Genomic DNA, 24,014 nt, shown 5'->3' with positions numbered 1-24,014 from the left:
TGTGGGCTCTGCAGCTATTTCTAACCTGCCACAGTGCACAGAGCCCTGACGAGTTTGAAAAGCAGGCTGATTGTCAGGGGCGGAACCCAGCTCCGAGCTGTCAGGGGAAAGCGCCTGGCAGGGGGGCGGTGGCAGGGGGCTCAGGCTGACAGGGCTGTGATTTTGAAAGAAATGTCGTTAAGAAAGGGATTCAAAGTGGGAGAGGAGTATTATTAGATAATGGCTGTCAGGTGGTTTTCTGAGGCATTCTCGGGGTATTTCGTAACCCTCTCACCCCCTAGATGGCCAGCTCTTCCTGGGCCCTCTCCTGCAGGTTCCACCCCCGGGCGGGGGCACAGAATGGGCATCAGTGTTTGTGTTCGGCCCGTGGTCACTTTGATGGGAGGTTTTTATCAATAATCCACTTGCCTCTGTTAATAAACTACACACCAGGATGAGCCCTTCAGCCTTTGGTCTGAACGCTGGGGCCTCACCTCGCCCGTCTGGCACCGGGCTGGGAGCTACCCTCTCTGCTGGCGGTCCTGGCAGGACAGGGGTCCCCAGACGATCATGGCCCCGTCCTGCTATCAGTCCTGGCCTCCTGCTCTCCTGTCTCCTTACAACCTGCTGTGACCGCCCCCCCGCCGGCTCACAGAGCCCTCTGACTCCAGTCCACAGACATTTGGGGGACTCTGTCCCCTCTCGCCTATGCTGAGACTTTAATCCCTGCCCTGATTTCAGCAGCTTGAGCATCAACTTCTTGCCTAGCTTCCCTGCCGCCCCGTCCCCCTGCCCTCCCCTGTGGGGCCTAACCACTCCGCCTCCTGGCTCCAGAATCCAGGTGAAGCCCATTCTCTGCCCGCCGCGGCCCTTGGGAGTTGGGTGGTACCCCCCACCCCGTCCTGCAGCCCCGCCCGAGCTTCGCTCAAGTGGCCGCGGCCCTGGCCAGCTCCTGAGCCTTCCTGCCAGGACAGCCGCACGCACCCCTTCTTGGCTGGAGGAGTGACTGCCAGTGTCATCACGTGTGGCAGACCCACTCAGCTCACCTGCGCTCTGCCTTCCTGCATCTAGGAAGCTCGACCTGCCAGGCGTGGCTCTCGAGGCCGCCTCCAGAGGGGACTTCGAGCTGCAGGGTTACGCGTTTGAGGCCGCCACGGAGCAGCAGAGGAAGCCCCGGACCGTGCGTGTGGGGCTTGTTCAGAACAGAACCCCACTCCCCGCGGACACCCCCGTGGTGAAACAGGTTAGGCCTCTCCCGACTGTAGAGACTTGCCCGCGGTCCCCGGCTGGTCGACCAGCGGCTCTGCCCTGGTGTGCCCCTCACCCCTGCCCTCCAGCTATGTCCCTTACTTCTCTTTTTCTTCCGGCCCCTACCCCTTTCTCCGCCTCCCTCTCCTGGGATGGAGCTCAAGTTGCCAGGGAGGAGGCCTCCCCTTTGTCTCCCACGCTCTCCATTGGAACCCTGCCTCTTGGGCTACGGCCAGCGCACATGTCTGTCCAGCCCATGTGCCTCTGCCTGGCTCCTTGGTGTGGGAGTCACCCACCCCAGCCTTCATCAGGCTGCAAATCTACCTTCTTGGCCAGTCCGGGTTGTCAGGATGTCGTGGGGGTGCGGGGATGTGGTCCTTACCTCCCCACCTCCCCCAGCACCTAGAAACATGCTTCCAGCCCAGCATCTGCGGAGCCCTGTAGGGGGAGATGCGGTGTCTCTGGGTTTCAGCCTGGCCCCAGCGGGTTCCGCTGGTCTGTCTCTAAACAAAAACTCTTCTAAATGTCTCCTGGGAGCGAGATGGTGGGCTGAGGACACGGAGGATTTGAGGATGCCGCTCCCAAGGAGCTCGTGGGATCATGGGACAGGAAAGCCCAGTGGGGAGTGGTGCCATTATCAGGGCGCATGTAGGCCGGGGGGCACCCCAGGTACCCCGATTCTTGGCCCTGCCGTGGGTGACACGTGAGAACACACGTGGGGCAGGTCAGGTCGGGGGAGGGAGCACGTTCTGGTAGAGGGAGCAGCTGGGTGTCCTTGGAAGATCAGGAACACGCAGGGACAGACCTGGCAGGACTGGGCATCCCCACAGCCGCAGGGTGTCCTGAATGACCGGGGTCCCAGGGCTGGGGGGCAAGGGGGCAGGTGACCCAGAGGAGGGCTCTGGTGGGCCCCTCTCTCAGCAAGCAGCTCACATCTCAGCAACGCCACGAGGCGGGCAGCCTTCTCCCCATTCTCTAGACAGGGAAAACCAAGGCTCAGCAAGGTGGCGTCCAGGGACCCCGGGGCCTCTGCACCTCCACCTTTGCCTGCGGCTTCGGGCCCGAGGACTGTCCCACATCCCAGAACCTCCCGCCCCACGCATCTTCCTGCGGGCCTTGTGGGGGATGAGTGCTAAAGTTGGCCTCAACCAGTAGAACCCGATGGGCTCTCATGCTCGCTGTTTGACTTGCCAGGTCGCCGCGCTGCACAGACGCATGGAGGCCGTCGTGGAGGTGGCTGCCACGTGTGGAGTCAACATCATCTGCTTCCAGGAGGCGTGGAGTAAGTCCCTCCCCGTCGCTTCCTCTGCCGCTTGCAAAACTGCACTGTCTTACCTCCACGTCGCCGAGAGCGTCTGCAACGTGGTTTCTTAAAAATCTTTCATTGCTCATCCCTCGAGAGGTTCTTTGTCATCAGCACGAGCAACCCCGGAGCCCCTTCTCCTCCTCACGCGCCTCAGCCTCTCCTCTGGGCCTTTTAATTCTTCCTCCCAAAGCATCCTGCCGGGAGGATCCCTGGACAGAGGAGCCTGGACGGCTACAGCCCACGGGGTCGCAGGAGTCGGGCACGCCTGAGCGACTGAACACACACAGACACACACAGCGGAGGGCAGCGGTGCGCTTCCCTTCTGCCACCAGTGCCCAGCAGGTCATCCCATCCTGCGCCTTTCCCGTCACGTGTGTTTTCACCCGGGTGACAGTTTTGATATGCCTGCCTCTTCCGTTAGACTGTAAACTCCCTGTGGTCGGTGCCTGGGTGGTGGTAATTTTTCCCATCCCAATCCCCATCCCCCCATTTTTTTTAACACTCAAAAAATTGTGATCGTCAAGCATGCACATTGCTGCTCTCGGTGGATGTGTAATTCACGATGTTAAACACAGTCGCAAAGTTGCTTAACTGTCACCACCATCTCCACCCGACTTCTTTGTCATCTCCAGCCAAAGCTCTGCACTAACTCATCAGTGACTCTCTCAGCCCTGAAGGTCTCTATTCTGCTTTGCGTCTCTATGAACTTGACCCTCGGGGCCTCTGTAAGTGGAATCCTGCAGTATTTGGCCTCTGGCGTCTGGCTTGTCTCACTGCGCATCATGTTTGCAAGGTCCATCTGCGTTGTTGCGAGTGTCAGACTGTCCTTCCTTTTCAGGGCTGCATAATATTCCGTTGTTTGGATGGATCACGTTCTGTTTATTCTTTCTCCTACCCCCATTTTATTTTTAGTGGCTTGAATAATCCTTGGTACGTGACAGATGCTAAAAATACTTATTCGATGGTTTAACCAACGTCTTCTCTTTCTTGGAAAACTCCAGCTCATCCATCAAGGCTTAATGTGGACACCCCCTCCTTTGGGGGCCCTGGAGACTCCCCTGCACAGAACTGAGCACCCCACCAGGTTCCCACTGAGCTCCCCATTGCAGCTGGCATTTCCTGAGGGCAGGACAGGGGCCTAAGTCCAGAGCCTGCCTCAGGGAGCGCTGGTTCAGTGAATGGGGGACACCCGTTCCCTCAGATTTGGAAAATGTGGTTAGAACTTTGCAGCCAGCCTCCCCCAACCTGCCTTCCACATGCTGCTTTTGAAAGTTTGTTTACACTACAGGGGTTGTGAAAACAGGAAAAGAAACCATTAAAATGGAAATGGGGAAATGTGGAGAGCTTAGCAACCTGAAATGGAATCGGAAAGGGAGGTTTTATCCTCTTGGGGCCCTGAGTCTCTCCTAATGCTCTGAGAGCTGCAAGTGAGCATCAACAGCGTTCTCATTGGCTTCCTTAAAATAGCTCATCCGTCTTCACCCAAGGAGCCTGGGGAGTCTTGAGCCCGATGCCGAGGCCCCTGGGGCTGCTGCTGGCAGAGCCTGCTGCCCACTTCGCTGCCTCTGTGGGCCACATCCCGGGCGGCCGAGATGGTGGTGGTGCCACCGTTGCCCCAGGCTGCCAGGGACTGGAAGGGACGGGGGAGGCTGGTGCCCCGCTTCCTTCTCTGTGGGATGAGGAGTCACACTCACTTCACAGGGGTATCGGGACAAGCTGCCTCTCACCAGGCCTGGCACCGTGCTGGGTACACGGCCCGAGTTTGGGAAAGGCTGTGACGACTTAAAAAAAAAATGAATCACATGAGAGTTAAGTTTTATTGGGGGCAATATGAGGACCGCAGCCCAGGAGACAGCACCTCAGACAGCTCTGAGAAACTGCTCCAGAGGGGTAGGGGGAAGGTCAGTCTCTATGTGACTTTGGTCACGGGGGTAGGCATGCAAGCAGGCATAGGTTTTTTTTGGTAGAAAGTTTCTGCTGGTCTCGTGAAGCTTCTGTTCAGGGGACCAGCTGTCACCATGAAGATTTTCGTGCTTTTTAGACGTGAGAGCTTACAGGAGCTGGACTCATAACACCAGCCTCTGAGAATACCTACCTCTCTGAGGACCTGTCCTGCCAGTTTTCCCAGGCAGAGTGCCTCGTTTCTGCTCTGACAGTGAGCTCCCGCAGGGGGCGTTGGGTCAGCGGCTGCCACAGCACAATCGTCTACTCCTTGCAGAGGTAGATGGCAAGCCCCCCATGCAGGTGCCAATTTGTGGTCGCCAGTTGATGACGACCATCACCCACAAAGAGGCCACACACGCCCCGTGCAGCAACCAGGTAAAGTCCCCCTCGGCCACATCCCACAGCTTTCCCACAAACCCTCCCTGTAGGCCGGTTGGTTTCAGAGCCGTCCAGCGGCATTCACACGGTGTAACCTCAAGTTCTGCTTTTTCGGAACATTTGTGGACATTTTTTTTTCAAACGTTTTCCACCCTCAGCCAGTGGGGGAACCCACAGGTCCAGAGGGCCAACTCTGCACGGAATTGGTCCAAAGAAGGAATTCAGTGTTCCAAGTCACGAAGGAAAAGTCTTAACAGCTCGGCAGGAAGTGGGCAAAGGGTATGGAACAGATCACCTGGAGGATGAATCCAGAAGAGCCAGTGACCATGCGGCTGGGGGCTGCAGCTCGCTGGGGACGCAGGAGAATGCCATCAAACCGGCGGATGTGGAGGCGTGTGCCCGAGGCGGCGGAGCACACTCAGCCGGAGTACGTGCCTCCCTGGTGCCTACCCCCTGCCAGCCCCCTCCACCCCCACAGAGGAAACCTCCATTGAGAATCTGGTGCCCTGGCGTTCTTTGAATTGTTACTGCACGTGTATGTACCTGCTTTTTTTTTTTTTAAGCACACAAGCCTCAGCGAGTTATGAACCTTCCTGTTGAGTTAGCCCTCTGGATGGTGGGGCATCATCCATCCAGAGAGGACAGAAATCATGCTTTTGTCCCCTGGGAGCGCTCAGCTCATCCAGCGTGTCCCAGACTTCTCCTGGGGTCATTACACGAACGGCTTTCCTCATTCCTGAAGAGGCCTCGGCCCCCGGGAGAAGGAGCATTCCTACGCACCGTCTTCAGGGACCCTGAGATACCCTCTCCAAGGAGCCTCGGCTATGCTCATAGCAACCTGCAAATCGGCCAGCAGTTTCTGGCTGTACCTTGTACAGAATTGTTTTACGTATGGTTTAGTCGCTGAATCTTGTCTGACTCCCACAACCCCAAGGACTGTCGCCCGCCAGGCTCCTCTGTCCATGGAATTCTCCAGGCAAGAATACTGGAGTGGGTTCCCATTTCCTTCTCCAAGGGGATCTTCCCAACCCAGGGGTCGAACCCGCATTTCCTGCATTGGCAGGCAGATTCTTTACTGCTGAGCCACCAGGGAAGCCGTGTGTGTGCGTGTGTGCGTGTGCGTGTGTCTGTGTGCACGTGTGTGTGTCTGTGTGTCTGTGTGCGTGTGTGTGCGTGTCTGTGTGTGTGCGTGTCTGTGTGTGTGTCTGTGTGTGTGTGCGTGTCTGTGTGTGTGTGTGTGTGCGTGCGTGCATGTGTGTGTGTGTGCGTGTGTGTGTGTGTCTGTGTGTGTGGCTGAAATTACGGTTGCATAGACGTAGCATAAAGTTGACCATTGTAACCATTTTTGGTGGGTTCAGTTCTGTAACATTTGGTGCATTCACAGTGTTGTGTAACCATCGCCACCGTCCACATGTGGGACGTTCTCATCTGCCCGCACTGCCGCCCCGCCCCTTGGGCAGCAGCCCCTGGTCCTCCACTCCCCGGCCGGCACCGGTCCTTGCACTGTCTGTCAGTGAACCCGGCTGTCCCGGGTGCTGTGTAAGCGCGCGTCCAGCGCGCGTCCTCTGCTTTATTTCACCGCGCGTAACGTCTTCAGGGTTCACCCGTGTTCGGGCAAGTGTCAGAATTTCCTGCCTTTTTAAGGCTGAATAAGGTGGCTCAGCGGTAAAGAATCTGCCCGCCAATGCAGGATACGTGCGTCTGACCCTGGGTCGGGAAGGTCCCCGGAGAAGGAAATGGCCACCCATCACCGTATTCTTGGCCGGGAGAATCCCCATGGACAGAGAAGGCTGGCGGGCTGCAGCCCACGGGGTCGCAGAGAGTCGGATGCGCCTGTGCGCACAGCACAGCATCCTGTCGAGTGGGTGGACCGCCATCAAACCGTTCATCCGCTGATGGACACATGTCGTAACATCTTTCGGCCTCTGTGAGCCTGGGTGTGCAAGCGTTTGTTCAGATTTCTGCTGCAAGTGTGTCTAAAACCTTAGGAGGGATGGGTGGCCTCCAGAAGCCAGAAAGGAGAGGGTCTGCCCGTCGTCCACAGCCGGGGGTAGGCCTCGGAAGGCAGACCCCCCCCCACCAGGCCAAGGGGCCCCCTCGGAGGCCCTGAGCCTGGATGTGACTCTGACCTTTCTCCTCTCCGCAGCAATGCCCTTTGCTTTCTGTACGAGAGAGAAGCTTCCGTGGACAGAATTTGCTGAGTCAGCGGAGGACGGGCCCACCACCAAGTTCTGCCAGGAGGTAGGACATTAACTGGCCCTCAGCCGGCAAGCCAGCCCTGGGGCCGCCGGACACGTGCGGGCCAGAGCGCGGCCGCCGCGGCCGGGGTGGTCCTCCCCATGGAAAGTGCATCCCTCTGGCTCTGGTTTTGCCAGATAAGGGTAGATAAGACTATTTATTGCCCTTTTTTTTTTTAAGTGTCCTTTCACTTGAAATCAGTTTCAGAGTCAGAAGGGCCCTTCGTGCCTTTTTAAAAAATGACATTAGTGAATTGGTGTTATTCATGGCTGTGCCAGGCCTCCGTTGCTGCGTCGATGTGTGCGGGGGCTCCTCTTGACTTGGGCCCTCGGGCTCCAGGCGCGCCGGCTTCGGCGGTGGCAGGTCCTGCTGCTGTCTGGAGCACGGTAGCAGTAGTCGGGGCACACAGATTTAGTTGTTCCGTGGCAGGTGGCATCTTCCCTGACCAGGGATCGATCCCGTGTCCCCGACTTTGGCAGGCCGATTCTTCACCACTGGACCCCCAAGAGAAGCTCCCCTTCGTGGCTTTTTAAGTGAGGGAGCTGCAGCCCACAGAGGGGGCCTGGGGATGACCCGCCCAAGGCAGGGTCTGCAGCCGGTGAGGGGCAGCCCTGGCACCTGGGGACCAGGTCAAGGCCGTGTCCCTGGCTAGAGCCCTGCTACCCCACTTGCTGGTCACTTGAGTTATGGAAGCTTCTCTGTGTGTAGAAACTGGGCCTCGTTTTTCTTTATTTAAACCTCATAATGTGTGTTCCAAGATTCTGTTTATATGCATCGTCCAGGAAGGGCAGCTGTGTGGGGGCAGAAAACAGGTCCGTGGCTGCCAGGGCCTAAGCAGGGAGAAGGGATGAGCAGGGATGCTCATGGGGACGGGGTTTCCACTTGGGGTGTTGAAAAATTTCTAAAATTAGGTTGTGGTGTTGGTTGCACAACTCTGAGTGTACTGAAAACCACGGAATGGTGCACGTTGAAGCGATGGACTTTATGCCCCTTGAACTGTGTCTTCATGGAGCGGCCACCCCCAAAACCCCCAGGACGTCCCACATGGTGGCTTATGCTTGTTCTCACCTCGGAAAACTCCCTCATTCCTGCGGAAACTTCGGGGCTTTTGGAGCAGCGCTGTGCCCATGGTGATCCGGTCGGCACGGAGCCGTGATTCCAAGCAGCCCTCTTCTCAGGCTGTGGGGGGACATCTCCCAGCCCCTAGGTGGTTGGTTCTGTGCCTTGGACAAGAGGATGAAGAGGATGGGGCGGGAAGTGATCGCCGGCGGCCTGCCTGAACCAGGACGGGAGGAAGAAAGGGTGGACGGAGGATGGGGATGCGCTGGTCCGGGGACCCGTGTCCACATCAAGGGCCCCAGGACCCACGGCCGCCCCCGCGCGGCTCCCGGCATCCTGCCGTGCCGTCACTCTGTCCTGTCACTGAGGTCAGGGGTAGCGATGGGCCGGTAAGAGCTGAGGACAGATGACCGGCTGGGGCTGCTCCTTCTGGCCCCCAAATCCTGTAGTTCTTATTTGAGACAAAAGGAATTTGGTGTCCAAGAGTTACGTTTGGTTGGGTTCTGGATTTCTGGGTTTATTTTGGGTAGATGAGACATATGATGATTTTTTTCCCCCTTTTTTTTTAATCTTTTTTTTTTTTGGCTGAACCAGGAGGCATGTAGAACCTTAGATCCTTAACCAGAGGTTGAACCTGTGTCCCTGCAGTGGAAGCAGAGTCTTAACCACTGTACTGCCAGAGAAATCCCTTGTTTTCTTTTTTTTTTTTTTGAATTGTGCTAAAAGGGCTTCCCAGGTGGCTTGGTGGTAAATAATCTGCCCGCCAGTGCAGGAGAGGAGGGTTGGATCCCTGGGTTGGGAAGATCCCCTGGAGGAGGAAGTGGCAGCCCACTCCAGTATTCTTGCCTGGGTGCTTTCAGGGACAGAGGAGCCTGGAGGGCTACAGTCCATGTGGTCACAAAGAGTGTGACGTGACTGAGCACACACACACACACACACACGTTGTGGTAGAAAACACATCATCTGTCACCTGAAGCACTTTTGAGTGGACAGGTCAGTTGTCCCTTCACAGCGTTACGAGGTAGACCTCCAGGATTCGTCATCTTGTAGATCTGAAGCCCTCCAGCCGCGTATCAACTCCCCTCCACCTCCATCCGCTGGCACCTGACGTCCCACTTGGTTTCTATGAATTCGACTCCTTTAGACGCCCCGCCGGAGTGCTCGTCTGCAGCGTTTGTCCTTTTGCACCTGGCTGGTTTCACATGGCATGACGTCCTTGGTTTCATCCATGTCAGAGACCACAGCCACTTCATCATGGGCCAGGGCTGCCTTCCTTCTTAAGGCTGGATAACACTCCATTCAGTCCATCCTAAAGTAAATCAACCCTGAATATTCGTTGCAAGGACTGATGCTGAAACTCCAATACTCTGTCGACCTGATGCAAAGAGCCGACTCATCAGAAAAGACCCTGATGCTGGCAAAGATTGAAGGCAGGAAGAGAAGGGGCGGCAGGGGATGAGATGGTTGGATGACATCACCGACTCGATGGACATGAGTTTGGGCAAGCTCCGAGAGATAGTGAAGGACAGGGGAGTCTAGTAGGCTACAGTCCATGGGGTCACAAAGAGTTGGACACAACTGACCGGCTGAACAAAATGGCAAAATACTCCGTTGCATGTCTGTGTGAAGTCGCTCAGTCGTGTCCGACTCTTTGTGACCGCATGCACTGCAGCCTCCCAGGCTCCTTGGTCCATGGGACTCTCCAGGCAAGAGGACTGGAGTGGGCGCCATTCCCTTCTCCGACTGCAGGTGCGCGCCACGCTTTATCTGGGCGGGCGGGTTGCTCCCGCCCTCGGCTGTCGTGAGCAGCGCTGCTGGGAGCACGAGTGCTCACACGTTCCTGCTCAGTTGCCAGCCCTGTGGTGGCTGCATTTAAGTCCATGAGGAGCCCAGCGCCATTTGCGCTCCCACTGGCGTCTCACGAAGGTGCCTGTTTCCCCTCGTTGGAGCTCCTGCCTGGCTGTTTTCCTTTTGTCTCACATTTGCCTGTGGGTCTGAAGGTCTGTGGGGAGTGGCGTGAAGGCTTGTTTTTGTTTTATTTGTACTGCAGGGTCTGTGATCTTTGTCGAGGGGTCACAGGGTTGGAAAACATAAGACTTTGCTCTCTGCACCCTTTGGCATTAGGAAATCAGCCTTAGCCACACTAGAAAGTCCCCAGGGCTATGTTCAGTGTTTCAGAAATCCTGATATAACCCATACACTGCTGATATAACCCTAGGCTCATGGAAATGTCAAGTGATTTGATTCTTACTAGAACTGTTTAAGTGTAGACTGCTTAAGAATCGGGAGAGTGGGACTTCCATGATGGTCCGGGGGTCCAGACTCTGCACTCCCCCTGCCGGGGGCAGGGCTCAGCCCCTGCTTGGGGAGCTCGTATCCTGCACGCCAGCTGATCCCAGGCCAATATTACATACAACCAGCAACTACCTGTCAAAGTATAAACCACGATGACACAGCAATGCGAAAATGCAGCCACTGGGAGATGAAACTCTCTAGTAGATCTTGGATCAAGGAGAGAGCCAAGATGGAATTACAGCACGTCTGGGAGGAGATTATACGGACACGCCGTTCAGGTGACGCAAACTGACGCCATCGAAGCGCGCCATATGAAGAAAACATCTGAAAAAGGGTAGAGAAAGTGTCCCACCCGTCAGCACAGACGTTGCTGGTGTTCGGCCACTAAGTCTCGTCCCAGTGTTCGTAACGTGGCGCATAGTAACCGGTGAAGTGAATGAAGAGACAGTCGCTCTCGCTTGCAGCAGAAACCGAAAAAGGACGCATTGCAGGTCTTTGGGGAGATCCAGAAGTGGGATTAGGGGGTCGTGTGGTCCTTCCGGGTTTAGTTTTGGAGGCGTGGCCCTACTGTTTTCCACGGCAGCGGCACCATCCTTCCACTCCCACCAGGTTCCTAGGTAGCTAAGCATGGGCATCAGAACCGCGCTGGCATTTGGTCTTTAAAAGGACAAGCGCAGAGACAGCTCGGAACCCAGACGCTATCTAGGAGGACCCTCGAGTCCTTCTGTAAAAACGTCCAATTTGAAGGAGGTGGTGCCACGCCTGTTTTTCCAGCTGGCGAGGAAGCATGAGATGGTGGTGGTATCCCCCATCCTGGAGCGAGATGCGGCCCACGGGGACGTCCTGTGGAACACGGCTGTGGTGGTCGCCAGCTCCGGAGCGGTCCTGGGCAAGACGAGGAAGAACCACATCCCCAGAGTAGGCGACTTCAACGAGGTGAGCCACCCCGCCTGGGCCCGTGAGCAGCCTGGCCGCCACGCGGTGTGGCTCCCCCGCGTCGCCCTGCGTCACGCGGGCAGGGGGTGTGGTGGGAGTCCTGGGAGAGTCCCCACGCGTCTTTAGCACAGGGGACTATGTTCCTGTATATGTTAATATTTTAAAAAGTATAACCTGAGTTGGCCTCCTGGAATTCTTCTTGAAAGTAAGGAGCATGTTTTCAGGTCTACTGTGACCTTCTGCTTTTCTGGATATTCATTCTGTTCAGTTTTTTGAGAGTTTGATATTGAAACTCCAGCTAAAAATCTTAGTTTACTTAAAAAAAAATTGTAATACATAGGGGAACTGTATGTAACTTTGTCCATTTTCCAAGTCTCCTGTGAATGTGTTATCACACTTCCATAATTTAAAAAATTAAGAGGAAAAAAAAAGTAGCACATACTTAGTTGGAAGGAATTCCAGTAAAAGCAGAAGCGATGGTGCACAAGCATGACGTGATTGCTGGGCCCCTGCAGGCCCTGAGCACCTCGTCCGTCAAGGTCTAGTCCTTGTTCGGGGTGGGGGGTTCCTTGTCTGTGGCGCCCGTGGGGTCCGAGTCAGCGACGTCCAAGTGTCAGGTGGCCGTGAGGGGGTGTGTCTGCGCACAGGCCTGGAGGCTGGGGCTTCAGCCTGGACTCAGGGCCTAAGTGGTTAGCTGTCCTAACTGGTTAACGCCCATCGTGGGTGGAGGGAGGTAGACGTTTGCTGGCGGGAAATGGACCTCACCTAATGCCTGAGATCCGATGTCTGAACTGGATCTGCAGTAAGTACAGCTGTTCAGGGTGTGACACCCTCTGCCCTCCCCAGCTGTGGGGGTCCCAGCTGCTCCCAGGCTGGTTGGGCAGACGTGAAGGGGTATGCAGAGCTGGCCGAGCCCCCCAAGGAGAAAGAAGCACCCAGCATTCCCCAGGGACCACTGGAGGCGGGGGGCAGGAAGACGTGCCCCTGACCTGTTCACTCTGGGCTTAATCTTGAGCTCCCCGCAGAGAGCGACAGGCTTGTCTCTGCGCACCAGGATCTGCTCATGTGTCCAGGCCCTGCACACATCCTGGCTGCTGCCCAGCTCAGGAGAATTTTGAGGTCAATTGGAGGAGGCAGAAGGCTGGGAGCGGACCTGTGTGGGACCCTGGCCAGCACCCTGAGAGGGCTGGCGGAGTTGGCAGGAATGTGTCCCACCTGCTGGCTGTGGGGGACATCCTTGGCCCCAGGCAGTGTGTGTCCAGGGAGCTTTGTGGAGAAGGGCCCTTCCTGAGAGGAATTCCAGTCTCAGATTGGCCTTTGTTGGTGGGACAGATTGCACATGATGGCGTGTCCCCCCACCCACCAAGCCGGGGCGGGGACAGATGGTTGGTGAGGATGTTGACCAACTCGTGTTAGCGCTGACCACACGCCTCAGCCTCTAGTGGTGCTGGGATGAAACCTCACCCCAGTTTATCCTTGACATACCGCGGGAAGGAGCTCTGGGGACTTTCTAACGCGTCACCACAGATCTGTGGGCAAGTGCTCAGGCCACGGTGATTTCCCCTCGGCTAAGCTTGTTTGTATCGTGTCTGGGTTTTCAGGTTTGGGTTTTTTTATTTTTATTTTATTTTAAGTAGTCTGAAAATTTGGAGTTTAGAGTCATACCGGGAGAGTCCCTTGGGGAGGACGGGTGATGTTTTCATTTTTCTGTCAAGCCTAAGGAAAGGGGAGCTTGGCGGCTCAGAGCGTCCACCCGCGGCCTTCTGTCTTCCAGTCCACATACTACATGGAGGGGAACCTGGGCCACCCCGTGTTCCAGACCCAGTTTGGGCGGATCGCTGTCAACATCTGCTACGGGCGGCACCACCCCCTCAACTGGCTGATGTACAGCATCAACGGGGCCGAGATCATCTTCAACCCCTCCGCCACCATCGGAGCGCTCAGGTCACTGGGCCCAAGGGGGCTCGGCGGGGCCCTGGGGCTGGGTTTCGGGGTGCAGAGGCGGGTTGGGTGAACAGCAGGCAGGTGACTGCCCCTGAGCCCTGGGACGGTGAGTGGTAGGATCAGCCGACTTAAGCATCCGTTACAGCCCCCCCTTGAAGAGCTGAGGGGTCCCCCCAGGTGGTGCTGCGTGGTCACGAACCCACCTGCTGACGCAGGAGACACAGGAGATGCGGGTTCGATCCCAGGCTCGGGAAGCTCATCCTCCTGGAGGAGGGCAGGGGAACCCACCCCAGTATTCTTGCCTGGAGAATCCCCACGGACAGAGGAGGCTGGTGGGATGCAGTCCCTGGGGATCACCCAGACTCGGACACGCCGCGCTGAAGAGCAGTGCCGTGCTGCGAGATGCCGTCCTTGGCTGTGGCGAGGTCTCGGGCAGGGGTCGCTGGCAGGATTCAGGAAAGCTCCCCTTCTAAGGGCCGGAGCATCGGGGGTTACCTGAGCAGCTTTGGCTCCCCTGCCTTCCTACCTGGGTGTCCCGCCTGGGTGGATGACGACGGAGAGGTCCTCGGCCTCCTGTCTGCAGACCCCCTGTGAGAGAAGGGGTCCGAGCTGAGAGGGTCCTTGAGAGATCAGTCGAGGGGCTCTGCCACCTGTGTTTACCCAGCCATGTGGTATTAGCCTTATCGCTGAGCAGACAAAGCTGCTGTGACCCGGGCGGGAGGGGCGGGCTCCGGGGCCTCCCCGGGATGCTCGCTGGGTTGCAGCGGGGCTGCAGTAACCGGCACCAGCGCCCTTTCGTAGCTTTGCCCTCCCCAGCAGCGGGTGGTTTCCAGCTTTGCCTCATCAAGGAGCAGGAGAGCTCTGGGCATCTGTGCAAACGCCTTTCTCCACAGCTCACTTCCCCCAGAGCATTCTGGGGTCTGCTGTGTCATTGTGGGGGGGTGCGGGGCGGGGACCCCCCGTGCCCATCAGGGAGGCAGCTTGGGGGCAGCCTGCAGTCCCCTGTGGGCCTACCCTGTGGGCTCCCCTGCCCTCACTCGCCACGAGATTTCCATCGAGTGTCTTCTAAACGTGGGGTCGTGGCCGTCACTTCACCTTGAACTTGCTGCTGAACGTGGGGCCCCCTCCCTCACCGTGCTGATCTGCACGGCTGGTCCCTTACAGAACGACTCTGTCCTGTCTGTGTCTGGGGGCACGATCTCAGGCACAAGGGGGTGGTCACGCCTGGGGTCTCCTCCCCACCACCAGAGAGGCAGCGGGCAGCGTGGCCTCTGTGACAATGTCCCCTGACATTCGTGAGGAAGAGTGGTTCCTGGTGCTCCAGCCAGCGAACCTGGACAGATGCCCTGGGCCACGCCCCAGAGCAGTCCCTTCTGCTGGCCAGGAGGTATACACCCAACGAGCCGCATCACCCCAGAGGGGGTCCCTGAAGCCAGTTGCCCCCCCCCCCGAGGGACACAGCTGTAGCCTGGACTCAGATGTCACCTCTCCAACCGAGCACTTCTGGGCTTTTATCAGCCCCCATTAAGCAAACAGAAGCCGCTCAGCGTAATACACACGTGATGGCTCGTGTCCTAGGCTTATTAAATGCCGTCCATCTTCCTTCCTTGGACAGCAGTGGTCCCACCCACTTGTGCCCTCCAAGGAGGATGTGTCTCTGCTGGCACCTGAGACCTGATGGGCCTTCTGGAAGCCCCGTGTCTGAGCAGTGTTCTCCCACTGTGGGCTCAGCCGCTCAGCCGCGTCCGACTCTTCGCGACCCCATGGACTGTAGCCCGCCAGGCTCCTCTGTCCATGGGATTCTCCCGTGGAAGAAGGCAGGGAGACTGGAGCGGGTTGCCATTTCCTCCTCCAGGGCATCTTCCCGGGGGAACCCGTGTCTCCTATATCTCCTGCATTGCAGGCAGATTCCTTTCCACTGAGCCGCTGGGGAAGCCCTTACACCCTTGACGAGATAATTACAGCCTGAAAACCTTAGCTTGAGGGCACATTGGCGAGAGCAGAGGAAAGCTTCCTGCGTGAAATTACTCAGGGCCGTGAGATGGACAACAGGGAAAAGCTGGAGGAGAGAGTGGTCAGGGTCAGCTCCTCTTCCCCAGCGGTTATCGCCCAGCCGTCCTGGGGCTCACACAGCTCTGTGACCCCTGCCTGTGAGCAGAAAGGACGTTTCCAGGCTGGGGTCAGAACCGTGCCGAGACTCTCCCTGCCGAGGATAGCTGTAGAGTATAGAAAACTAGGACGGTGGGACACAGGGTGAGCTTCTTAAAGTCCTGAAGGGTTGTTTGTGGAATCGACCCTGAGGGTTTATAAGCAGGGGGCCTGGCAGAGACCCACCAGCTGCACAGCAGCCTCGGCTTGCAGCTTCTAGAAGCACCGTCCCCTTCTCTGACATCTCCCGCCTGCTGTATCGGCACCCCTCCACCCCCACACAACATGCGCGCATGTGCAAACACGTGTGCGCATCCCGGGAGTGGGCAGGGTGTTCGCAGGTAGGGTCCCCCAGTTCCAAGCACCCAGTAGAGGCACCGTGCGGCTTGGTGAACCAAGTCCCTGCGGGCGCTGCAGCCCTCCCACCCTCTTGGGCCACCCTTCCCCTTCCCCGCTGTGACTGATTTCAGGGGCCGGTGCACCCCGCCCGCCCGCCGGGCCCTCAGGAACCTCCGGCCTCGGCTGAGAGCCTCGGTGTCCTGCCAGCTGCGAGGAGAAAAAAGCAGGAAAATGAGTCCCTCCGTCAAGGCTGGTTTTTTTTTTCCCCTCCAGACTTGTGAGCGCTGCTGGGAGTTAGGCTTGTGACAAGCACCCACCCACCGCTCCACCCACTCCCGGTCTCAGCCAGGTGCATGCTGGCGGGAGGGCTCCGGGGCCCTCCGCTCCCAGGCACCCCGTGTTTCTGAGTGGGATCGCAGCTCTGCGTCCAGAACCCCAACGGCACTGTTCCTCAGACCGTCAGTGGCCAGCAGGCCCGCTGAATTCCGTGGCACATCTTGCTGGTGGGCTGCGGACGGACAGGCGTCCACCGGAGCAGAGTTTCCCACTGAGTCCCCCACCCCTGCAGGTGCTGGACCGGGGGAGCTCCACTGTGCCCGCGTGGGGATGTCCCCGTCCTGTGCCTGTAGGAGAACCAGGGGGGCCTCTGCTTCGAGACTCGGGGTTCAGAAGAGGGAAACGGAGGGGGCAGCTCAGGAGAGGTGATGCCCGCCTTCAGCCTGAATTCATCTCAGGCTTACTGTTTGCTGGGCCTGAAATTCCCTGCAGAGACGGACGACTTCGCAAGGTGGCGTGACAGGGTTCCCCACGGTAGCTCCATGGTAAAGAACCCGCCAGCTCAGGGTTCGACGCCCCCCAATCCCAGGTCTAGAAAATTCCCCTGGAGGAGGAAATGGCAACCCACCCTAGTACTCTTGCCTGGGAAATCCCACGGACAGAGGAGCCCGGTGGGCTACAGTCCATGGGGTCGCAGAGTCGAACACGACTTGTACTACCAGGGTAGGGACTGGGGAGCACACAGGCCTCCAGGCCCCCAGCTCCCTTCTGACGTTTACAGGCCTGGGGGAGGCTCCCGACCCCACCTGGGAGGAGGGAGTGAGGCGGAAGCAGCAGTGAAGGGGGTCCTGCCAGGTAGCACCCCCCCTACCCTGCCAGACGCTTCAGCTGCCGGATATTTCCAGAAGCCGTGAGCCGATGCCTGTCTGCACAGCCTCCCTTTGGGGAAGCTTCAGAAAAGGAAACTTAGGGCGAGTATTTTTTTTTTTTTTGACAGCACCGCATGGCCTGCAGGATCTTAGTTCTCCACCCGGGGATTGAACCCGTGCACTCTGCAGGTGGAGAGTGCAGTCTTAACCACTGCACCGCCCAGGGTGCCCCAGGGTGAGGCTTTGATCCAGGGCTGCCGCTGGTGCATCGGGCGCCCTCCACAAGGCTGCTTCGGACCGAGCCAGGGACGAGCTGGCCTGTTGGTGGCGGGTGTGGGGTCACCCACGGGCGCCGTGAGCCTCACGGCAAGACTGGCACCCCGGCCACAGCTCAGGGCCGAGCGTCCGCTGAGTCAAAGGCTGGGAGGTTGTCAAGCTGGTTCCCCTCCTTCCTGTCTCACAGTGAGTCCCTGTGGCCCATCGAGGCCAGGAACGCAGCCATCGCCAACCACTGCTTCACCTGCGCCATCAACCGCGTGGGCCAGGTGAGTCCTGGAGGCTCGGCCTCCGGGGGACCCTCGGCAGGGGAAGGGATAGAAGGATAAGGACAGGAGACCTGCCCGCCCGCCAGCAGGCCCAGCCACTCCCCCAGCAGAAGCCAGGAGGACGAGTGGCAGTTGCAGGGGCCCTGGTGGGGACCCCCGGGGTCGCACCTCCTCTGGGCACACAGGCCCCACACCCCAGGGTCCCGCACAGGGAGCCTGGCTGGGCCTGTCACCGTGAAGCCTGGCACTGCTCGCACCCTGTTGGGTCTGCAGCTGAAACCATTTTAAAAGGCTCTCGGCCCGTGACTACCACCCAGTACCTCCTTTCTTCCCGTCCTCCCCCAGCCTTGACCTCAGGCGCCGAAAGATTTGACCTCAAACACTGGGTATTTATTACACAACAAATCCTCCTCCGCATTCTTGCTGATCAGATGTTAGACTCTAATCAGAGCATCTGATCAGCCTGAGATAACCCTAAGTGGATCTACAGGAAGGAAACTTGGTGTTTTAACCAGCCCGCAGGCGGCGCCCCCTTCCAGCTGGACGCACAGTCTTGGGGAAGGTATCAGAGCGAGTACCCCTGCTGCCTGTGCTGCCCCCAGGCAGGGCATTGTGAAGCCCCAGATGCCCTCCACGGCCCTGGGGAACCTGTCTCCACAATGGCTTTCTCTTTTCCCAGCAGATGATAAGCTCCCGAAGGCCAAATCTGGGTCTTTCCCCCCGGGTCTGGTCAGATGTCCGGCTGGCCGGGGGGCTGGGGCTCGGGGGGACAGTTCCATCGGGCCGGTCCGCATCGCTGTAACTGTGTGCTAAGTCCCTTGCCACCATCTAACTCTGATGAGCGTCCCGCCAACACCCCCTAGAGGTGTGTCTTGTGCTTGCGTGCTAAATCTCTTCTGTCGTGTCTGTTTGCGACCCTATGGACTGTAGCCCACCAGGCTCCTCTGTCCATGGATTCTCCAGGCAAGAACACTGGAGTGGGGTTCCATTTCCTCCTCCAGGGAGCTTCCCGACCCAGGGATCGAACCCGCATCTCTTAACGTCTTCCGGCGTTGGCAGGAGGGTTCTTCACTCCTAGTGCCAAGTGGGTCTTAACCTTGGTTTTATTTCCCAGGAGCACTTCCCAAACGAGTTCACCTCTGGGGATGGCAAGAAAGGTGCGTCCAGGTGACTTTCCGTGGGGCTGACTGGGGTGGGGGTGGGGGAAAAACTGGCTGTCCCTTCTGCATCTGCTGTCTCCGAGCAGGGCCCACCCCACAGACCGTGTCTGCACACCTGCCCCCCCGCCCGCCTCGTGTGGCCCCTGGGCCTGTGGCCCCCTGGCACCCCAGATGAGGATGGAGTAGGGACTGGGGTGGAGATGCGCCAAGCCGTGGGGGAGCCCTCTGTGGGCTCCCTGAAACAGGGGTGCCCATTTCACCCTGCAGACCACACCCCTCGCCCCCAGCTGTCCAGGTGCCCCCAGAGCCCAGCGTGGCTGCCTTGGGTTCCTAGAACCCACAGACTGTTTGGCTCTGTGGGCAGGGCTGGAATCCGCCACGCCCAGCCCCTCCTCTCTGGCCTGGAATGTGGGAGGGGGCCACCCCCATCTCCAAGGAGGTATCTGGGAAGCAGAGGGGTCTGAGCAGGGCCTCCCACAGCAGTATTTCCTGAAAGAGCTCAGTTCCCCCCACTCGAGGCCTGGGAGGCCGGAGCCTCCGGCCCCGTGGGGCTTCCTGTCACAGGACCAGGGTCATGCCCACCCTGAGCGGCACCCGCACACTCCCCGTACACCTTTGGGGCGGCTGGCACCCCGCTTTACTGATGAGGGTCCTGAGGCCTGGAGCGGGGTGAGGGTGACACGGCTGGGCAGGGCCAAGCTCACCATGCGGGCCACGTGACTCCCTTGGGCCGTGGTGGCTGATGCTGGAGCCGGGGACCGACACCTCTGCCAGGGAGGTCTGTTCCCGGGTTCGGAACTCCCCTGGTGGTCCAGGGGCTGAGACTCCACACTCCCAGTGTGGGGGAACTGGGTTCAACCCCTGGTCAGGGAGCAGGATCTGGCATGCCTCAACTAAAAAATAAAGCAAGCAAACAAACTATATATACATATGTATGTATATCAATAAAACAGCATTTTAATTTCAGTTTTAAAGATCCTGCACGCTGCAGCTAACAGATCCCACGTGTAGCACCTAAGACGCAGCGCAGCCAAATACATAATATAAGGAAGTTAATTAAAAATAATAAAAAGAAAAGTTCCTGGGGCAGAGGTGAGGGTGTTGAGGGCGACTTGCAGCTGGCGGCCGGGCGTCCAGGCCTGCCAAGGGAAGCAGGTCCTCGGGGCCACAGCAGCTGCTAGGGAGGGTGAGGGGGCCCTCATCCTGGGTGTCTCCCCTACGTGGGTGCGGAGACCACCCGCGTCTGCACGCGCTCACGGGTTTTGTGGCCACTGCCCCACAGCTCACCAGGACTTTGGCTACTTTTACGGCTCCAGCTACGTGGCGGCCCCAGACGGCAGCCGCACCCCTGGGCTCTCTCGCACCCGGGACGGGCTCCTGGTCGCCGAACTGGACCTCAACCTCTGCCGGCAGGTGAACGACGTCTGGGGCTTCAAGGTGGGTGTCCAGGCCCCTGCTCCTCCACACGGCCTGGCCTGCTCCCAGCACTGGGACTGCATGGCCCTGGGCGGCCTGAGGGCCAGCCGCGTGGCCCCTCTTCCCGGAGCTGCGCAGAGGGGGCTGGGGCCTGGGAGGGGAACCAGGGGGCAAATGCTGCCCACTCATCTGATTTATTAGAGTCTGGGCGCCTTTGAGCAGATTCATCTCAATCTCATTTGTCCAGAGAATAGAGTGGCTTGGCCTCACTAATCCTCTTTTCCTTCCCAGGCACTTGCACTCACCACAGATGAATGTGTGTTTCTGGCTCTGCCCGTGGCCAGGCCCCAAGTCTGGGCCTGGACAATGGAGGGAAGTGGGTCGAGGACAGAAACGGGCCTCTGGCCTTGGCGGAGCTGCTGCCTCGCGAGCCACTTCGGCTCCCCGCCTTATGCGGCCGCTTGTAAAACAAGAGGCCTTGGGGACCTGACACCCTGTAAGGAAGGTGGCAGGGCTCCAAGGGTTGTAAGCACCCACCTCCTAGAATGGGGTGCTTGCGGCCTGGGACCCCCCACCCCAGAAAACAGTGCGTCAGGCACACAGAGGGAGTCGCTGTGTTAGCCTCCCAGGGTGTTTCCACCAACCCCGCACCCACTTCTCAGCAGACCACACACACAAATAAACGTCACACTGTCACGATGGGACGACTGCCCAGTGCTCCTGGGCGGGGGTGCGGTGGGGGGTGGTACCAGGGGCCAGCTAGACGTGGGTTCCAGGCCCGAGACTCCTGTTTCTGTGAGCATGCGTCCTTGGGCACATTCCCTGAGTCCCAGATCCTCATCTGAGCGACAGGGCGCTGCCCAGGTGAAGGTCTCCTGTCTCTCGTCCTCCTGGGAAGCTTAGATTAATGCCGGATTCCGCAGGAATGGAAGTCGGAGCCAGTAATCCAAATGACATCTCATCAGTAACTTTCTGAAAGCAGAAGCTGTCCCAAGCTGTGATGATTGGCACCAGCTCCTGTCAGAGCTTTGGGAGGGAGGGGGAGGTGGGAAGGACGGGGTGTGAGCCCCCTGGGTGGGTTTTCCGTCCAGGATGAGACGCCGCGTGCAGTGGGTGGCCCTCCAGAGCCAGGCCCCCGGGGTGTGGATCCCGGGGCCCACTCCTGCCAGTGATCGGCGGCAGGTCAAGCCCCTCTCGGGTTGGGGGCGCAGGGGGCAGGACGGCCCTCCTCCCCCGGCTGGGAGCCCGCCACACCTTCTGGTGGAAGATCACAGAGGTGTTCCAGCAGGAGGGGCTGGGGGCATGAGTCAAGTCGGCCTCTGATCTTCGCCTCCGCCCCGGAATCGGTGTGGAAGCGTTGCACGGGGCGGGAGGCGCGGGGTGTGGCTCCCAATCCAAGTCTGAGGCCGTCCTGGCCTCCAGCCCGCCTTCCGGTCGCACTTCTGTCCCACGGTTGCCCTCCAGCGGCAGCATGCGGAGGTGCGTGAGTGAGGGCCTTGAGAACGAAATGGGAGCCACTCAAAGTCCTGCTGTTCTCGCTTTCAGATGACGGGCAGATACGAGATGTACGCTCGGGAACTCGCGGAAGCTGTCAAACCTGACTACACCCCCAAGATTGTGAAAGAGTAGCGGCGGCCCTCAGCCCCCGCCCGCCAGGGAGGGCACCTCTGCCCGCAGCAGATGGGCCAGGGCGCCAGGCGTGCCATGTCCGGGTTCTCCCTACTGACGCCCCGATGGCGCTGCTGTCCAGGCTGGTTTTAAAAGTGCCCCGGGCTGGCACACGAGCACCAGGTTTCCTTCTCCTGGGATGAAAATGTTTGGGGACTGGGTGGAGGTGAGGGTTACACAACACTGTGAATGTAACAGAACCACTGAATTTGTTCACTTTGCTCACTTGAAGGTGGTGAAACTTTGTTGGGTGAATTATAGAAATTCAATTAAAAGGTGATCCCAGGCACTGATTGTGCAGGATGGTTTGACGCGAGACAGATTGGGGACTTGCCTGGCGGTCCAGTGGCTAAGACCACGCGTCTACTGTAGGGGGTGGGTTCAACCCCTGCTGGGGGAGCTCAGATCCCACGTGCTGCCACTGAACATCCTACGTGCTAGATCTCGCTGGAAGGTCCAGCACACCGAAATAAATAAGTAGCTTTTGAAAAGAAAAGAAGTGAGGGGTTTCCCTGGCGGCTCAGTGGGAAAGAATCCAGCTGCCAATGCAGGAGACGTGGGTTCCATCCTTGAACCAGGAAGATCCCACTTGCCGTGGAGGAGCAAAGCCTGCGGGCCACAGCTACTGAGCCTGCGCCCTAGGGCCAGGGAACCCCGGCTGCTGGAGCCCACGCTCTGCAGCCAGAGGGCCTTCCATTTAGATTGGCGGCGACTTCTGCAGACGGGGACAGTCATTGGAAGCTGTCACCTTGACCGGCTGCAGTCTCTGTTTACCCAATCAGATGCTAATCTGTGAAGGTATTTAGCCAGCGTGATTTAAGCCTGTAGGCAGTTAACCAAGCAAGTGAGATTATCCTAGATAATCTGGGTAGGCCTGATTCAATCTGACCCAAGGCCCTGAGACGGGGAAGGCAATGGCAAGCCACTCCAGTACTATTGCCTAGAAAATCCCGTGGATGGAGGAGCCTGGTAGGCTGCAGTCTGTGGGGTCGCTAAGGGTCGGACACGACTGAGCGACTTCACTTTCACTTTTCACTTTCACACATTGGAGAAGGAAATGGCAACCCACTCCAGTGTTCTTGCCTGGAGAGTCCAAGGGATGGGGGAGCCTGGTGGGCTTCCGTCTATGGGGTCACAGAGAGTCACACACGACTGAAGTGACTTAGCAGCAGCAAGGCCCTGAGAGCAGAATGGGCGTGGACCTCAACCTCCGCTCAGCTGCAAAGTTTGAAATAAGTCCTGCTGACCTTCTTACTACTTCCGTCTAGATGTCTCCAGGAAGTGACTTTTCTAGGGACAGGTGCATGCAGTGACCACACAGCTTTACCAGGGTGAGTGGACCGGGAGGCCGAGAGGGAGGCCGGGCCCGTGAGAAGGCGCTCCCGTGCCAAAGGGCTCCAGGGGCCTGCAGACAGACGGCAGGGCGTGCGGAGGGTCCACCGAGCGCCTTGACTCCCACTCCTTGTTGATGAGCTTTTGTGATGAAAGGCAAACCCTCGTCAGGCTGCAGGCAGCCCCAAAAGCCAAGAACACCACACAGATGAGCTTCAAGGGCCACAGCAGTGCGCCCAAAGTTGCCTGATCGGAGGGGAGCAGCACCTCCGTGACCCTAACAAGTGTCCAACGTGGATAGCCCCAAGAGCCAGTGGGAGGTGTGATGGAGTTGGGGGCGTACTGCACAGGGCTGAGCCCGGGACACAGCGCCGTCCTTCCATACAGGAGAAATGGGCCAGCCCTTGGCCAGAATCACCTCTCTGCGTGCGGTGGAAACCTCCGCATCAGAAGACGCTGTGTCCTTTGTGCGGGGTCCACGGTGGAGGGGATGCTGCTCTGCCCAGACCAGGGACGGGCCCAGATGGCTGTCGGGCAGCGCTGAGGTGCGGTCACCAGCCTTGTCCCAGTGGGCCCCCTCAGAGTGGACAGGCTCTCGCCCTTGTGCCTCGACGTGAGTGACCTGGACAGTCTGACATCTTCCGGGTGGCAGAGCCGGTAAAAGCACAGCGAAGCTTACCAGGTGGGGGACTGGCCTGGGCTTCTAGCCCCTGAGCACAGCACCCATGCCCACTTCCGGTTCGGGGCTGTGCGGCTGAGGGTTAACAGCTTGGCCGCAGGTGGACCCGTCAGATTTCAGCTTAGTCGTCCCACCAGCGAACAAGACCCTGGTGTTTGGGGGAGCTGGAGGTCACCGTGGAGCCAGTGGCTTTGCTTTGGTGGGAGGAGCTGGCAATCTAAGTCCCCAGAGGATCAGCAGCCAGCATGTTGGCCC

The 24,014-nt window shown here is 58.6% G+C and overlaps 1 protein-coding gene across 1 annotated transcript; it reads left to right on the top strand.

The window, feature by feature from the left end:
- Positions 1-549: 549 nt before the first annotated feature.
- UPB1 (beta-ureidopropionase 1) lies at positions 550-21,915 on the top strand. Its single transcript, XM_088827867.1, has 11 exons — positions 550-608; positions 814-908; positions 1,011-1,222; positions 2,422-2,509; positions 7,002-7,096; positions 11,222-11,383; positions 13,158-13,327; positions 17,423-17,504; positions 18,619-18,661; positions 19,947-20,101; positions 21,626-21,915. The coding sequence occupies exons 1-11, from the start codon at positions 550-552 to the stop codon at positions 21,707-21,709; spliced, it is 1,245 nt and encodes a 414-aa protein (XP_088683993.1). The 3' UTR covers positions 21,710-21,915.
- Positions 21,916-24,014: the final 2,099 nt, after the last annotated feature.

Source organism: Moschus berezovskii, chromosome 19 (assembly GCF_049115385.1).
Source record: "Moschus berezovskii isolate FMDL1 chromosome 19, NW_MosBer_1.0, whole genome shotgun sequence".
Classification (NCBI taxonomy): domain Eukaryota; kingdom Metazoa; phylum Chordata; class Mammalia; order Artiodactyla; family Moschidae; genus Moschus; species Moschus berezovskii.
Note: the sequence above shows the minus strand (reverse complement) of the source record. Positions and strands in the feature narration are given on the sequence as shown.

Coding starts and splice junctions, on each gene's coding strand:
- UPB1 (XM_088827867.1), top strand. CDS start 550: ATGGCCCCGTCCTGCTATCAGTCCTGGCCTCCTGCTCTCCTGTCTCCT. Junction 1,223..2,421: donor ACACCCCCGTGGTGAAACAG/GTTAGGCCTCTC, acceptor TTGACTTGCCAG/GTCGCCGCGCTGCACAGACG. Junction 2,510..7,001: donor CTGCTTCCAGGAGGCGTGGA/GTAAGTCCCTCC, acceptor TCCTCTCCGCAG/CAATGCCCTTTGCTTTCTGT.